General features: G+C 42.8%; 1 protein-coding gene across 13 annotated transcripts in view; it reads right to left on the bottom strand.

The window, feature by feature from the left end:
* Positions 1–16,401, bottom strand: part of ZSWIM5 (zinc finger SWIM-type containing 5) — a 170,125-nt gene that overhangs the window by 41,157 nt on the left and 112,567 nt on the right. For 11 of the 13 annotated variants that reach the window (XM_061632780.1, XM_061632781.1, XM_061632789.1 and 8 more), the window contains exon 2: positions 482–838. In XM_061632780.1, coding sequence (XP_061488764.1) covers positions 482–838 — 357 coding nt within the window. Of the gene's footprint in view, positions 1–481; positions 839–7,243; positions 7,251–10,453; positions 10,526–16,401 lie in introns of those variants that run through there. The other 2 variants (XM_061632794.1, XM_061632793.1) reach the window with 2 other exon arrangements.

Raw genomic sequence — 16,401 nt, 5'->3', positions numbered from 1 at the left:
TTTTGCCTTCAAAGTATTTGATGGGCATTAATTAACCCCCACATCACTATTTCTCTGTCTCATTACCCAAGCAGAGATATAGTGAGGATGGAAGTTTAATTTGCAAGCCATGGGAATTTATGACATATGAGTTAAACAGACCAGAGAGGGAGCAATGAGAAGGGAGGAGCTCCAGCTCTCTAGGTTGTGCTCAGGCTGTTGATTCAGTGTAACTCTCAAACAATATTTGCATCCATATGCTTTTCCATCTGGGAACTACAAAGCACATGGCAAACTATCAGTCTGGCTCCAATCACCAGTTCTTCTGTCATGAGGAAGGTCAGAATCGCTGACAGCATTCTGTACCGGAACATTAACAAGCATAGTTTGTTATTTAAAGACTCAGCTACACTCTCTTACCACTGAGTAAGAGTTATCCATTGGTCATGTTACATGCTGCTTTGGGGATTTATCAAAGGTGATTTTTAACAGATAGACTTACCATGCACTTGATTGATTTCAGAGTTGGAGGACAAGATCTCATCAGCCAGCTTCTGGGCTGTTGGGAGCACTTCAGTGTGGTGGGCTGTGATCAAATACTGAACAAACTTTTGGAGCTGGTCCCTGTTCATTTGGAAAAGGGTCTCTGAGATAGGAAGACGGAGTTTGACCTGATCAGGCTTGCGAATCCTGTACAGTGAGAGTGCTACAACATGAGCACAATAAAAAATGTCCTTGTTCCCACAACCACATGTCACAGAAGTTATTTTGCACCGGTCAAAGCTGATGGCCACTTTGTAGGTCATTTCTGGTTCTGTTGCAGTGGCAGATTCTGTTACTGTGCCGCTCAGATGGAATCCTGGGAAGAGAATAAGAACAAGGAGAAGAGTATTTAGCTTTGCAAAGGAACTTTTTCATAATAGACTGCTATCGTGCTCAGGCTGCATTAATGCCAAGAGCAATGTGGACATTAATTTCTTTTCTAATTATTGTGCACAAAAGACAAGCCACATTGCCCCCTCTCCAAAACCAACATATATTTGCAGCTCGCTATTCTGCATGAAAGATGCTCCAACTGAACAGCCAAGTTCTGCATGCTTTGACCAGCTCATAATGATTCCAAGCTGAACTAACAGTAATACTCAACCACAGTGCTTTTTTGTGATGGCGTTCTCTGGTACAGAGTACCGGCACCTCTTTTTTAACTGCCCACAGCAGCTATTTTGTACTGCCGCCCTTGCATTTTTATCAAGATGTGAGTACTAGGGCCTCATTTTTTGTCTCCTAAAAGCACTGCCCAACCGTATGTAAAATATTCCATTTGCTTTTGAATTTGCTCAGCTGGCATGAAATTCACTCCAGATAGTCTTAAACTCCTAAGCCATGACCAAACCTTGGTGGCTGTTTTATTATTTGTCCCTTGAATGGCTAAAGGACAAGGTTGAATCCTGCAAATCATCTCACACCCTATTGCTTCATTTTATTGATACTACCCAAATGAGCAGGGTTGGCTGCAACCTGATTACTTTGTCATCTAATGGCAGAGTGAGTTTAATATCATGCTGAATCTTGATCATTTTCTCTGCCAGAAAACATGATTTAGAATATCTTGACAAATACAAAATGTTCAAAATCAGCTGATCACCAGATACTCATGCAAGATACAACACGATACAAAATCTGTTTTAAAAGAACATTAATTGCCTTTGAATAAAACTTCAGTATGCCTTGCTTCTCTGTAAATATCAATCCAAATTTCATTGCTCCAAAGAAGAAGAAAAAAAGAGCAATGCCTCACTAAAAAGCAGGATGCAAAATCTAGAGCAGAATCCTGGCACAGCATTGGCAACAGACCATATTGCAACTGTCAAATATCCTATGTTCAATTCCATGCTGAACTCAACTGCCTCATCACATCTTGAATGGATTAGAACAGTGGCTCCCAAACTTTTTTCCCCATGCAGCACTTGAAAATTGCTGAGGATCTTGGCGGACAACTTGATGATTTTTTTCTGCCTGTTTTAGCAATTGTAATGCACTATGCTAGATGCTAGATGGTTTTTATGGTATTTTTATTGCTTCTTTTATTTCTTATATTGTATTTTATTGAATACACACAGACTTCTATAGAATTCAAATTGTAAGTGTTCTTCACAGACCACCTGCATTTGGGAAGCTCTGAATTAGAAAATCAGAAACAGCATTCTTCTTCTGAGTCAGCTGGGAGAATTTCAACAAACTACCAAAAGGGAGAAACAAACCTCACCAATTTTAAATAGCTCAAAGCAAAAAAGTAAAAACATTCATCCTTTTATTTTGTCATGATGCAACAGAGGCAACTTGGGTAGGAAAGGGAACCAGTGGATTTTAGCAAGGACAAAAGTGAAGCCATATTACTTTAAAATACTTACAGTATCCGTCACCCATTGAAGACCTCAATCAATAGGAACAACATTGTACAAAATGTTTCTTTTCCTTCATTTATTCTAGTTGAAAAACCTAATTATTTTGCCTATTTTCATTCGATAAAGTGGGGGATAATGTAAATGGTACAGGGCAGAAAGAGAAAGTAATCTGCATCTTGTAATATAGTAAAATTTGGTGGTGGCCATAATGACCAAATGTGGTGGTGCTCACACCTACCCCCTTACCACTACTAATAGACACACTTTACAAACTGCTTCAATTTTGAACATTTAGCAAACACAGCCGCTTTTCTCAGCACCCACAAGAAACAAAAACTTGGTTATCTATTTAAATTGAATGGCATGATTATTAGGTCTTTGTGTATATACAATCATAGTACCTGTGGCCCTCCCTGCTCTATACAATGAGTGTAGCCTACTGGTTAAGATTCAGAGCATGAGCTGAAATCTCAGCTCAGTCATGAGCTTATTGGATAGCCTTAGTCCTTGTAGAGCAGGTGTGGGGAATCTCTGGCCCTCCAGATGTCACTGAACTACAACTCCTATTATCCCCAGCCATTGGCCAGGCCTGCTAGGGCTGATGGGAGTGTAGTTCAGCAACATCTGGAGGGCCAAAAATTCCCCAGCCCTGTTGCAGAGGCATAACTGACACGTTAAAATTTGATCATGACAATTTTCTGTACAGCAAACATTTCCTTGTCTCCACTTTCTGCCACAAGAATGCTTCTAACTAGATGTATTTTTCCCAGTGAAAGTTACTTCCCACCTCAGAGCTCCAGAGATGGAGAAAAGGGAAATGGTTTCAGACAGGGAAGGGAGTGTGGAGGGAAGGGTCATCAGGCCCTGTGCTTGTGGGTGGCCGGGTAGGGCGTGCACCCCGTAACCCAATGCTGGCACGGCTCGCAGAGCTGGAGCCACCCTTCCAGGCAACACCCTCCCCCACTGGCACAGGCTACCTGCACCACTTCCTGTGCTGCTGCATCAGTGCAATGCACGGGCATGCTTGCCATCACCCAAGATGGCAGGTGTGCTGCCGCAGCCAGGCTTATTTAAACCTCCGGCAGCTGTGGCAACACTACTTTTGAGAGCCCACAGCAGTCTGGTGCCTGAGGGCCCATGGCTTCTGGTGCCGGCTCTGAGGATTATGCATCTATCCTGCCCTCCCATGCTATGATTTACATGTCCCCACCCTGCTTTATAGGCAGAGGAGCATTACCCAAATTTTTATAGATAGGTCATGCTACCAAAGCACTTAGTTTGGCACTTGGTAAGCCGGTCTGAGCCTCAGTCCTCACATCTGTAATTTAGGAATAATAATACAGATTGATCTAACAAATTTGTTGTGAGGCAGCATATAAAGTGTAACAAGCACTTGGGAAAAGTGTAGTAGTAGTAGTAGTAGTAAGTTTCAACAATGCCCTTGAAGATAACAGTCCTTAAAGGAAGATTAATGGTGCAATGTATACTTAGGTAAATGTGCCCAACATGTTATTTCCTCCCACACCATTCCACATCACTACTGTGATATCTGTCACCAGCATTGAAACTTATATCTTACATCACCCCAACAACAAAGGCATGTGGATTGTTCAAAATAATATTTATGAGGCATTTGGTAAAGGGCACATCTCTGGACCAGCACAATGATACTATGGGGTTTCCCTCCCAACACTGGTGTCATTGCCACTTACCAGGATTGTTTGGCAGTCGGGCGACTGTGAGGTTGGGACTGTGTGGGCACACACTCCCACTGGTGAGCACCCAGTTGCTACACAACCCCAACCTCACCTCCAATGTCCCCCACATCCAGACTGTTCCAGTAAGCAGTGTTGGTAGCTCAGCTCTGCAGTATTATACTACTGCATTGGCTACTCCTGGCATCCTTATAAACCTGCCACCTCTCTCTATAGCTCACTGTTAAATGAGTGTAACCTCTCAATAATGCTAGGCACCTGATTTTTACCTTTGGTATCTTGGAGCCGCTTTTATGTAATTCAAGGATTTTTTAAAAAAACATTGTTTTTGTTGTTTTCATGCAAAAACTAACAACTCTACACAGTCTTATATCCTTGCACAGCCCACTTTCTGTTTGCAGAACTCCAAAATATGCTATAAAGTGCTCTGAGAACTAGGAAAGTCCGATAAGCCAATCATGAAATTATCAGGCTATGTGCTTGATTCAGAAAAACATGATGATTTACAAGATTGTACCACACTAGCTTTTTAGCACCGGGCAACAGTGACTGTGACCTGCATCCAACCTGCTCAGTTCACACAGCAACCATCCCGTATCATATGGAACAGGCATAAGGAAATTGGGTTCAGTACAGTTTGACAATTCTTCCTTTTCAATCATTATTTGTATTTGCCATAGAATGTAAGAACAATGTTCACTGTGCTCTTAAAAGTCTTCAGTTGCTAACTTGTCTGCAGAAAAGCAGTGAGGAAGAGCCATTGTAATTCTCCCTTGACTGGATGGCCAACTATCAGGAATGCTTTATTAGATGACTTCCTGCATCAGCAGGGTGTTGAGCTAGATTATATTTGAGATTACCTTCCAACTGAGACGGTCAGTGGAAAATCCACAGGAGGGGCTAATATTTCAGCAGACTGCCTTCTAAACAACAACACCATCAACAACAAAACCCAATGAAAAATAGTTTCTAAGACATATGGCTGCATAAAACAGTAGTTCCCATTGCATAAGTTCAGCTGACTTACCTAGGGCTCATTCACACGGAAGCTGAACTCCGTTTTAAAGATGAAGCTTTTCCCATTGCAATAGACTTTAAAGGTTCACACTCCTACCTTCCAATCTGCTGTTTTCAGTCCGCACTGAAGGGAAAGGGCCAATCATGCAGCTTCCTAATGACCACACCCTCTTAAGATCAAACTACCACTCCCTCTAGTTACCTTGGCAACTGATCATGTTCAGTTTGTTCGAGTAAGTTTCATTAAAAAAAAAATCCTCATGCAATTATTTGTATTTTCAGAATCCAGCAGAAATACAAATATTTGTTTGAACAGTGTTATGCTTTTTTGCACAAGTTAGGAGGGAAAGAAAAAAAGCACCATTTGCAGCAGGCTTGCAGAACGGGAGCCAGCAGGAAATGACATGAACAAAGGGAGGAGTGGGAAGTGGGCATGGACTCACAAAAACATCAGAGCTAAGCATCTGCAAAACCCTAGAGCAGCCTTGCTCAACCAGTGTACCTCCAGATGTTGTTGGACCACAACTCCCATCAGCCTCAGCCAGCATTGCCAATGGTCAGGAAAGATGGGAGTTGTGGTCCAACAACATCTGGAGGCACACTGGTTGGGAAAGGCTGCCCTAGAGATATGAAACACAGACGGTTTTTCCTTCCTTTTTTGGATTAGAATTGGATTGATTTGATGCAGATGTAAAGGGAAAAGCAGCAGCTTACCTTCGCCTTGCCTTATACATCATATAAATGCTGTGAATTAAACGGGGCTGCGCCAGATTCACATTAAACCTCCATGTGAACGAGCCCCTAAACTCATAGTATGACTGGTCAGAAAGTCTTACTATGCAGGAAATTCATGTGTGTCACAACCACAGTATAACTGTTTCCCCTCACAGATGCCCTGTGTGAAAGTTATTGAGTATGTGTGGCTGTTCCCAATTCTCTCAAGAGACCCATTGGGATAACTGGTTCAGGTAGGTTTTGTTGGTGGGCTCTTGTTTGTCCATATCACGTGTTTAAGAGGAGTCTTAGTAAGGAAGAACATGGATGATGCCACCCCAATTTCAGTGATCATGGAGAGAGGGAGGTATGGCCATGGGGAGGTGGTGAACTGCCAAAGAAGATGAGGGCAAGGATATCTATGCCTTGTTCCACTCCTCTCATGGACAGGTTCCTCGTTGCTCATCTGCTGTGCCCACTGACCTGTGTGTACTGTTTAATGCCAGATTAGTATACAATAAGACCACACTAATCCATGATCTGATCATGGGATCCCGGGGGTGGTGGTGTTGGTGGGAGGAGTTGCTGTGGTCTATAGAACTTCCATTTCTGTCACCAGAAAATCACTGTCTTGGAGCTGGCTGTGAGGGCCTGCACCTGGTATTGGGTCAAGGAGACAGTAAACTAGGGTTGCCTCTGGTGTACTGTCCACCCTGCTGCCCGGCAGCTTCTCTGACTGAGCTGCCAGAGACCATCTCAGCTGTGGTATTAGAGGAGCCCAGAATGATAGCCCTGGGTGATTTCAATGTCCATACTGGGGCTGCATCTAGTGTTCCGACTCGGGACTTCACAGCCTCCATGATGACCATGGGGCTGTCTCAAATTGTCACTAGTCCAACATACAGGGCAGGGCACACCCTCAACTTGGTTTTTGCTCCAGATGGAGGGAGGGGTGGTCTGGAGATGGGAGGGTGGATGTCATCCCATTGTCATGGTCAGACCACTTCCTGGTGAAGTTTAGATTTACAACTCCAACCCTCCCCTGCAGAGGTGGTGGACAGATTAAGATGGTCTGCCCCTGGAGACTAATGGAATCCACAGGATACCTGAATGCCCTGGGGGAGTTCCCAGTAGACAGAACAGGTGACCTTGTTGAAGCCCTTGTCATGCTGTGGGACAGCGAGGAGAGTTGGGTTCTTGACACAGCTGCCCCTGGGCGCCCTCTCCAGCACTGTGGAGCCCGGTTTGCACCTTGGTACACCAGTGAATGCTGGCATTGTGGAGCCTGGTTTGCACCTTGATACCGGTGAACTAAGAGCAATGAAACAGGCTGGACGACGGCTAGAGTGCAAGTGGTGAAAGACGTGCTGTGAGGCTGATCAGGCACAAATAAAACTTCAAAATCCTGCTTACTGTGTGGCGCTGAGGATGGAGAAGAAGGCCCACTTCTCTGCCACCATCGCATCCTCAAGTAGCTGTCCAGTGGAGCTTTTCCATATTGTCAGGGGTCTGTTGACATCAACTCCAGAAAATGGACCCTTCAGAGGCCCACTGTGAATTGTTTGCAAGGGACTTTGAGAGTAAAGTTGCTCGCCTCCGAAGCAATCTTGTGTCCACCCACATCTACTGTAGTTCCCAGTGAGGTGTCCAGTGCAACGTCTCCTGCAACTTCTTGGGATTGGTTTCAGTTGATGCGGCCTGATAATGTGGACAAGGAGCTTGTGATGATGTGGCGAGCAACGTGTCCTCTCAACCCTTGCCCTTCCTGGTTTATTAAAGCTTGCTGAGGGGGGTTGACCTAGTGGATCCAGGGTGTGGTCAACGCGTCATTGCAGCATGGAGTGGTTCCAGACACCCTGAAAGAGGCAGTGATCCAACAGCTCCTGAAAAAGACCCATTGGTTTGTGACAACTACCGACCGGTTGCAAATACCCCCTTTTAAGGGAAGGTGATTGAGAGGGTAGTGGCACAGCAATTGCAAATACTCTTGGATGAAACAGATTATCTTGACCCATTCTAGTCTGGGTTCAAGCCTGATTATGGGACTGAATCAGCCTTGGTTGCCCTGATGGATGACCTCTATCAGGAAAAGGAGGGGGGAGTGCAACCCTGTTATTCTTACTTGATCCTTTGGCAGCTTTTGATACCATTGACCATGGTATCCTTCTGGGCTGACTTGGTGAGATGGGTATCGGAGGTACTGTTTTACAGTGGTTATGATCTTATCTCTAGGGTTGTTTTCAGAGAATAACATTGGGTGATTGCCTTTTGGCCCCCTGGCAGCTGTGCTTTGGGGCGCCGCAGGGTACCATCTTGTCGTTTATGCTGTTTAACATCCATATGAAGCCCTTGGTATGCTGTATGCAGTATGCTGATGATACCCAGCTCTATTTCTCGATAACATCTGAATTGGGAGAGGCCATGCAAACCCTGGACTGCTGCCTGGACTCGGTGGTGAGCTGTCTCTGAATCCTAGTAAGACGGAGACAGTGTGGGTTGGTGGTTCCCGAGTTCAGATAATTGGTCAGTTGCCTTCTTTGGATGGGGTCAAACTCCCTCTGAAAGAGCAGGTCCGTAGTCTAGGGGTGTTCCTGGATCCATCTTTGTCACAAGAGACCCAGGTGACCTCAGTGGCTAGGAGTGCATTTTACCAGCTTTGGCTGGTAAGACAGCTGCGGCTGGTTTTGGACCAGGATAGGCTGACCACTCTTGTCCATGCACTGCTAACCTCCAGGTTGGATTACTGTAATGTGCTCTATGTGGGGCTGCACTTGAGGTTGTTCCAGAAGCTGCAGCTGGTGCAAAATGAGGTGGTGAGACTGCTCACTGGGGCAGGGTATCAGCAACATGTCACCCCACTGCTGAATTAATTGCACTGGCTACCTGTTAGGTACTGGGCTGTTCAAAGTACTGGTTTTGGTGTACAAAGCCCTATACAGCTTGAGACCAGGATACCTGAAAGACTGTCTTATCCCTTATATACCCAGTTGATCACTGTCCTCTGCAGGTGAGGGCCTCCTGCAGATACCATCTTATCAGGAGGTCTGTTCTGCACAACATAGGCAGCAGACCTTTAGAGTAGTGGCACCTACCCTTTGGAATTCCCTTAAATATCAGACAGGTGACATCTCTGTTATCTTTTCAGCGCCTACTGAAGACCTTCCTCTTTCAACAAACCTTTTAAGTAGAGACCTTATCCCAATGGGTGTCTGTGTTGGAATTGCTTTTTAATGTGTTTTTAAAGCTTTTAAAAAAGATATTTATTGAAAGCAGTGTAGTATAGTGGTTAAGGTGTTGGACTACAACCTGGAAGACCAGGGTTCAAATCCCCACATAGCCATGAAGCTCACTGAGTGACCTTGGGCCAGTCACTGCCTCTCAGCCTCATGAAAACCCTATTCATAGGGTCGCCATAAGGCGGAATCGAGTTGGAGGCAGTACATTTACATTTTAAAGCTTTTTTAAAAAATAAAATATGTTTTTAAGGATGTTTTGTTTTAATATATTTTAAAGTCTGTTTTTATTATGTTTTAGGGTGTTTTTAGTGCTTTTGTTTGTCGCTCTGGACTCCTACTGGAAGGAAGGGTGAGACATAAATCTAATAAATAAATAATAAATGAATAAAATTCATTGCTTATACTGCTGGAAACTTTCTAAGAATGTATTTCAATCAGAAACTCACACTAGAGGAAACTAAAAGGCTTACAGATAGCAAAATAAGAGAAAAATTATTAAACTACATTAACTACATAAATCCCTTGTGTGTAGGCCAACCCTTATAAGGTTTCTGAAACAAATTCTACCAGAGGTTTTCAATCAAGAGCATCAAAACCATCTATATGCCATTATTCTCTTTCAAGCAGTGCCAAAACCCACATCCAGATCAGATTAAGTATTGAGAGGTTTCTTTCACTTTAAGAACGGGATTTTAAAAATTGGCCTTTTAAACAGCCCATAAAGGGCTGTATTACTTGGATTGATCTAAAGGCCAAAAATATGACCAAAAAAGCATTCACCATTCAAAGCTTGTCTGATAAACATATCCACTCTCCTCATATAATTAATTTTAAATAAATCTGAGGCAACTCTCAGGCTGTGTACAATTATTTCTATGGAACAGCAGGAGCTACTTCCCCCTTTACCACCACACACTGGCACTGTGTGCTGAGGGCAATTATGGTTCTATATAAATTGCTTCCAAGAATCTGAAAAGCTATAATCCACAGCCCCATACTCTCCTCTTTCTCTCTCTTGGTTATGTTGTTTGATTTCATCACAAGCAAACAGGAACAAAGAGCAAAAGTGTGCAAAAGCATCTGAGTATCTAGTTGTTCGCTACATATTCTGAGTGCTTAGTGTACGGATTGTCTGTCAGGGTAAAAAACGACCCTGTTTGTACAATGAAGGATCTTCCCTGCATCTACGCAAATGTACTTATTCTCCAGCATGCCTCTCTCACACATAAAGCAGTACTCTGCACTCACAACTGCACCAGAATCCTTCAGCTCCAGGATTCTTCAGAAACACTGTTATAGTGAAAGAAAAGCTGAGGATGCACAATTCATACACAGTGCTTCTGAATTGCCCCATCTGTACAAAGATACCAGTGTCTCATTTACTCACGATTCCTTCCCACTCTGAACCAAGAGGGTACCCACTGAACGCATTCACCATACCAATCTAATGTGAGTTCGCCTGCAATGAAAGGCAGATACAATAAATGATATAGGCCTCCTATGCAAACTACTCTCTATCTATCTATCTATCTATCTATCTATCTATCTATCTATCTATCTATCTATCTATCTATCTATCTATCTATCTATCTATCTATCTATCTATCACTTGCCTTTTCTCCAAGGAACTCAAGGTGGTGTACATAGTTCCCCCTTTTATGCCCACAACAACCCTGTGAGATAGGCTAGGCTCAGAGATGGTGACTTTCCCAAGATCACCCTGTGAGCTACTGCCCTCCAGATGTTCTTGGACTCCAACTCCCATCAGTTGAGAGCTGTAGTCCAGGAACCAGGGCCGGCATTAAGGATTAGCATGGTTGGCCACCTGCATTGACAAGACCTCCTGTGAACCTGCTCCTCCTCTTCACTGCTGTAATCTGTGTGTTCGTTGGCGTTTTGCGCTGACACTAACAATGGTGGTGGTGAAGAGGAACAGCAGATGCCACTGCCTGCTTCCTCACTGGCTCTATGCCTAGCTAGCTGGCAAGCAGGTGATAGCAGGAAAGGGAAAGAGGAACAGCAGTAGAAGCAGACAGTGATAATGGTGGTAAAGCAGGTAGGTTCACTGAGAGAGGTAGGCTCTAGACAGGCGTCTTGCCCAAGGGCCCCCCAAAACCAGGAGGTGACACTGTCAGCAACATCTGGAGGGCACCATGTCGGCTACTCCTGCTGCACATGCTCCCACTATGTTACAGATGCTGCATAGATGCTGTTCACAAAGCTATTCACATAGAGGTGCTCACCATGAAGTTGAGGATATTTTCTCCACATGAGCACAATCGTTTGAAAAGGAAGTTTTTCTGCTAGCATGGCATGAGGAGCATTGCCCCAACAAGCTACTTCATGTGAATGGCCTGCCCTGAGGCAACAGAAACCACATGTGCTGGCAGTACTATACTGCATTAGCAGTGGTGGTTGGTGCCCATAGAGCTGGTAGGCCGGAACGCAGAGAGACTAACAGCAAGTGGAGCCAGAACCAATAACAGGCAGGGCCAACTAATTCCAGTTTTGCCCCCATCCTCTTCTCTACTGAGTTCTATAATGGCAACACTGAAAAACTGACAGCCACTGCAGTCATTCCCTAGACTGGATGTAAGAAAGCAGGCAGGCAGATGGGGATGAAGTAAGAGCAGACTAAGATTGGTGGGGCAGAGTGCCTTTCACCCTAATGGATCAGCCTCCACTGTGCATTAGCTTGAAATGGCCCTTATTTTAGGAAGTGGTCCTTCTATCTTTTGCAGGAACCCCCACTTAAGCCAGTGGCAATATTTAATTTTTGCTTTGCCTTACTGGGCTCCTACTGGGAGGAAGGGGGGAGGGAGAGGGAGGGGGGAGAGAGAGAGAGATAAGTCTATGCTCATATTAACAGCTACTTCAGTTTAGCAGTTTCACTCATACAGATGGTGCTTCTCCATCTCGGTGAGAAGGTTTACTGCTCTATTCTGGAAGGGTGGAATAGAAATTTAGTAAATAAAGTAAGTAAGATCACAATTCACTAGTATTATAAGATCCACTGAAAAATACTAACTCTGTACACTGCATGATAAACACAATGGCTCAGTTCAGATGATCCTTCACAGTTTAGGATGCAATTCCTATGCACACTTACCTGAAAGCATAATTAAACTAGAGATGTGCTAGAATTCCACCCAATTCAGATTTGGTACCAAATTTTCCATTACTTCTCTTATTCACTATTGTTGCAGATCAGATTTTTATGTAGTGATTTTACATGGCTATTTTTAGAAACAGATTTTTTTTAAAGAAAATCCACATCTAAATATTGATACCAATATTCAATTTATTGATATTTCCTTTAATTTATCAACATTTTCTTTAAAAACATCAATATTTCCTTTAAAATATCAATACTTTTTCCAAGGGAGGAGACAAATGAATCAGTAAAAGCAGCTGCTAGTGGACAAAGAACAAACTTGAATCAATACCAGTCTGTTAAGCAGACAGACTGCTTTCGAACTGGCACCAGCCAACAGATCCCATCCCTAAACTGAACACAGTAATTCTTCTCAGTAAACCTCAGTAAACCTCAGGATTGTACTTTTAAAGGACTGCCCCCCCCGTCACATGCCTCCATTTTCAGGTTGTAACCACAGTTTGCCATGACATCTGAATCTGGCAACTACAGTTAGCAGTAGCTTCCAAATCATGGTTGGATGCTGATGCTAACCCCAGTTTGCTTGGTCAGGTTGTCATGGCAAACTATGGTTATAGCCATCCAGAAATGGAGGATAGAATAAACATGCAAGAGGAAGAAGATGGATGAGAGGAAGCATACAATCCACCAGCACATTGCCATTCCTTTATTATCATCTATATTAGCTTAAATGCTATTCTTTGATCTGCATAGTCAATGTCAGAAGAATTAGTAAAATAGACCCAGGAACCAACTGAATAGCTCCTCCATTTTTAAAAATTAATTTCAGTCATCATGAGACAACCCTAGAGTCATATTACATTTAGCCAAAATTTCTGCCTTAGTCCAATTTTGATGACAGTTGAAAACAGAAAAAGGCCACAGCTCACATCCTACATTGTTGTATCAAGCCATAAATATGTCTGGAGTCTGCCATGTTTATCTAGTGTTTGGGCTTTAAATCAAGTGTCAGTTTAATTTCTAGCTGTCATGACAGCACATCTATTTAAGATTAACTAGAGAAAAGATATGCAAAATATTTATCAAAAGATTAGCCAGATATTAAACATAAAAAGCTAGTTGGAGCAGTCATTTTATCTGGGATCTTTACATTGGCGCTTGAGATAGCTTTGGCTGGTTGACCAGCCACACTTATCTTGCCTTTGAAAGCTAATAGGAAGCAACAGTAAACCCCAATACAAACTGTGAAGCAAAAAATTTGCAAACTCTTACTGCACTGGTCAACTTCCCATCACAAAAGCCAGGCTGCCACCTCAGAAATATGAAACTTATACTAGCAGAAGAAAAGTCTGTTAGAAGGGAAATCATACATACTCATTCACTACAGGGAGATACACAAAAGAAATCCAGCAATGAGACCTAGGTGTGATATAGTGGGCAACATGCTGAACTTTATCCTTGGTTCAAATCCTTGGTCCACCATGAAACTCACTGGGTTGCTTTGAGCCAGCCACTCTCTCTCTTTTATTTATTTATTAATATAAATTAAAAGGTCAAGCAATTTCACTGATTTTCAGTCATTCCTGTTTCGTTTTTTTGTAGTAATCGTCTCTCAAACATATGAGTCAAGCTCTTTCCCTGGAAATAACACTCCAGACTCAAAGTGGAACAGTTGACTTAATTCTGAAGATCACTAACTGAACTGAGAAGTGGCTTGACTAAGATGCCTGGATGTTTATTTTGGTCTGTGAAGCCTCCTTGCAATCAACACAATGCACTCTGGATTCTACCTCACTTGCTTTTCTGACAATGACCTCATTATCTATACTCATTTTCCAAAGCATATGTCTAGAGCAAACAAGATTCTCATGCTCCCATTCACACATAAGTAAGTTTTGCATATTTTCCCCAAAGAATTCATTAATCTCCACATCTGGCAAACTGCAATAGTTGAAGCAATCTTCCTGAGAATCTTGTGACTTCTGCAATTATTACTGATTTTTTTATAGTTCCAGAATGTGAACATTTTCGCATGATTTCTGAGTTTTCCAGAAGCTACTTTAATGTCATGACCTGGAAACTGCCCATAGCTGGGGGTTGTTCCCTAGGCTCTTCTGGAGAATAATTCAAAAATTACTGATAACAGCACATTTCTGCAGCCAGACCTATTTAACTAACTAAGCTGTCCACATATTATTTTCTTATTTCAGAGGTGAGGTAGTGTAATGGCAAAGAGTTCCCTGGTTCAGATCCTACCTCAGTCAGAAATTCATTACCTAGCTTTAAGCAAGCCACTATCTTTCAGCTGTAGTCTCTGATTATTTAACAGGGTTCTCATAAGGATCGCTGAAATAATGAAATCACTTTGAGCACTTGAAACTTTGATGAAGAAGTGGGGTATAAATACCAGAAATAGTAATGGTAATAGAAGCTGCTTATTGCTCAAAGGTTTAGTCTTTCTGTAACAAGGGAAAAGTGCTCAATGTATTTTGTTCCCGTTAGACATTGCTAAAACATCCTTGCACACCGCAAGTGCAGCTGCTCTGTAGCCATGAAGCTTTTTGCCTCTCTCTTAGCTAGCACAACATCTTACAGAGCATGTTCAGCCTCCAGCTCTGAAATACCCATATCTAATCAGACTAACCCAATTTTACTGCACTGTCTGCTGCATAAACAGCCTGATGTCCCAATTATAGAGCTGCATGAGACTAAGGAAATGTAATGGTGATGAACGACTAAGATCACATGGCTCTTCCTGCACCAGCTTCTTTTTTCATTTTCATAAACTTTTCCCTCGCCTAAACACATCAGCCTTTCAGGCCAGAACTAAGGTCAATCATGGGACATCATGAAATATTTGGAGAATGACTAGCCTGAGGATGAAAAACATGTCCCATGTCTTCTCCTTTTGGCAAGCAAATATGTAAAAAAGGAACAAACAAATAAGGTGAGAACTGACAGGACTGGGGAGATGTGTGAAAGTTCCCAGGAATAGTTACCCAAACAGGATTATCAAAATCCAAAATAGTGTTAAATTTTCCAAATCTCACGCTGAAAGCACAGAGGAAAACTATCACATTCCAGTGCACACACATGTAGAGGCTGCTCACACCTCAGGTATGCAGTTTGGGAAACAAAATGTTTGTGATTTTCCCCAAAAAATCTTAACCAGCACTAAATAATACTTGCCACACTGCCAGCGATGGATGACACACCAACGTTACATTTCTGAAGCTAAGTGACTGTTAATTTCTTGTTGTGAACTCAGATCAGTCAATATACAGCGTGACATTTATACACGTTCACATACACACATGCACAAAGATACCTGTATGCTGCTGCAGTAAGGAATGGAGGTAAGCATATACTTTCTAGCAAACAGATCAATTGCTCCAGCCAGCTGAAACTGACAACTGCTCTATCCCTGACCTTGCCATTGGAAAGATGGGCTCATGAACTCATTTCCACATGACAATGATCCTGCAAAGTGATTTGCTTGCCTGTGAGAATAGCGGAGAGTTCTCCTCAGTCCTGCCTTCTCAGGCTCCACTGAAAGCAGCTCAGTGATGGCCTTTTGTGCTGTAAGTGCAAGAAAGACTCCACTGAAGATGTGTGCAATTAAACCCACTTTCCTTGCTGCTCTTTTGATTCACAGACACTCCCTGGGCAGATGTTGCCATACACAATGGAGAAAGAAAACCTAATCTTTGCAGCAAAACATAACCCAGTTCTCTTCCCACCTCACATCCCACTCCCCCCCAAAAAACGGATGTTTGAAGAAAACAGATTTTATTGTAATTTCTCTCTTCCACACACATATATATATATGCACACACATACACACAGTGATTACAGTGATCCCTGCTAAACAAGAAAATAGCTGCTATCAATGTGTTTTCCTCAGAAAGCATTTTTCTTTTTATGACAAATGGATGGTGTATGCTGAGCAGGGGAGAGATTGTGTGGGTCCTCTCCTTGGCAAGAGGAGGAGGCTGCTTCTCTGCATGAAGAATGCTGACACAGCAGAATATAGAGATACTTCATTAACTTTGCACATTTTCCTCTCCCCCCCCCCATATTATTTATTATCCACACAGAATCGAGAATTCTGGCTCGATGAATAAGGACACAATGCATCTGGCTTGTGGGCAAAGCCTAGTAATCAGGAATCTAAACAAAAAAAGTTAAAAAATGAAACTGCATTATTGAAAGCTTTGCCA

The sequence above is a fragment of the Rhineura floridana genome, chromosome 6, assembly GCF_030035675.1.
Source record: "Rhineura floridana isolate rRhiFlo1 chromosome 6, rRhiFlo1.hap2, whole genome shotgun sequence".
NCBI lineage: Eukaryota > Metazoa > Chordata > Lepidosauria > Squamata > Rhineuridae > Rhineura > Rhineura floridana.
The sequence above is the reverse complement of the archived record's forward strand: the minus strand, read 5'-3'. Positions and strand labels throughout refer to the sequence as shown.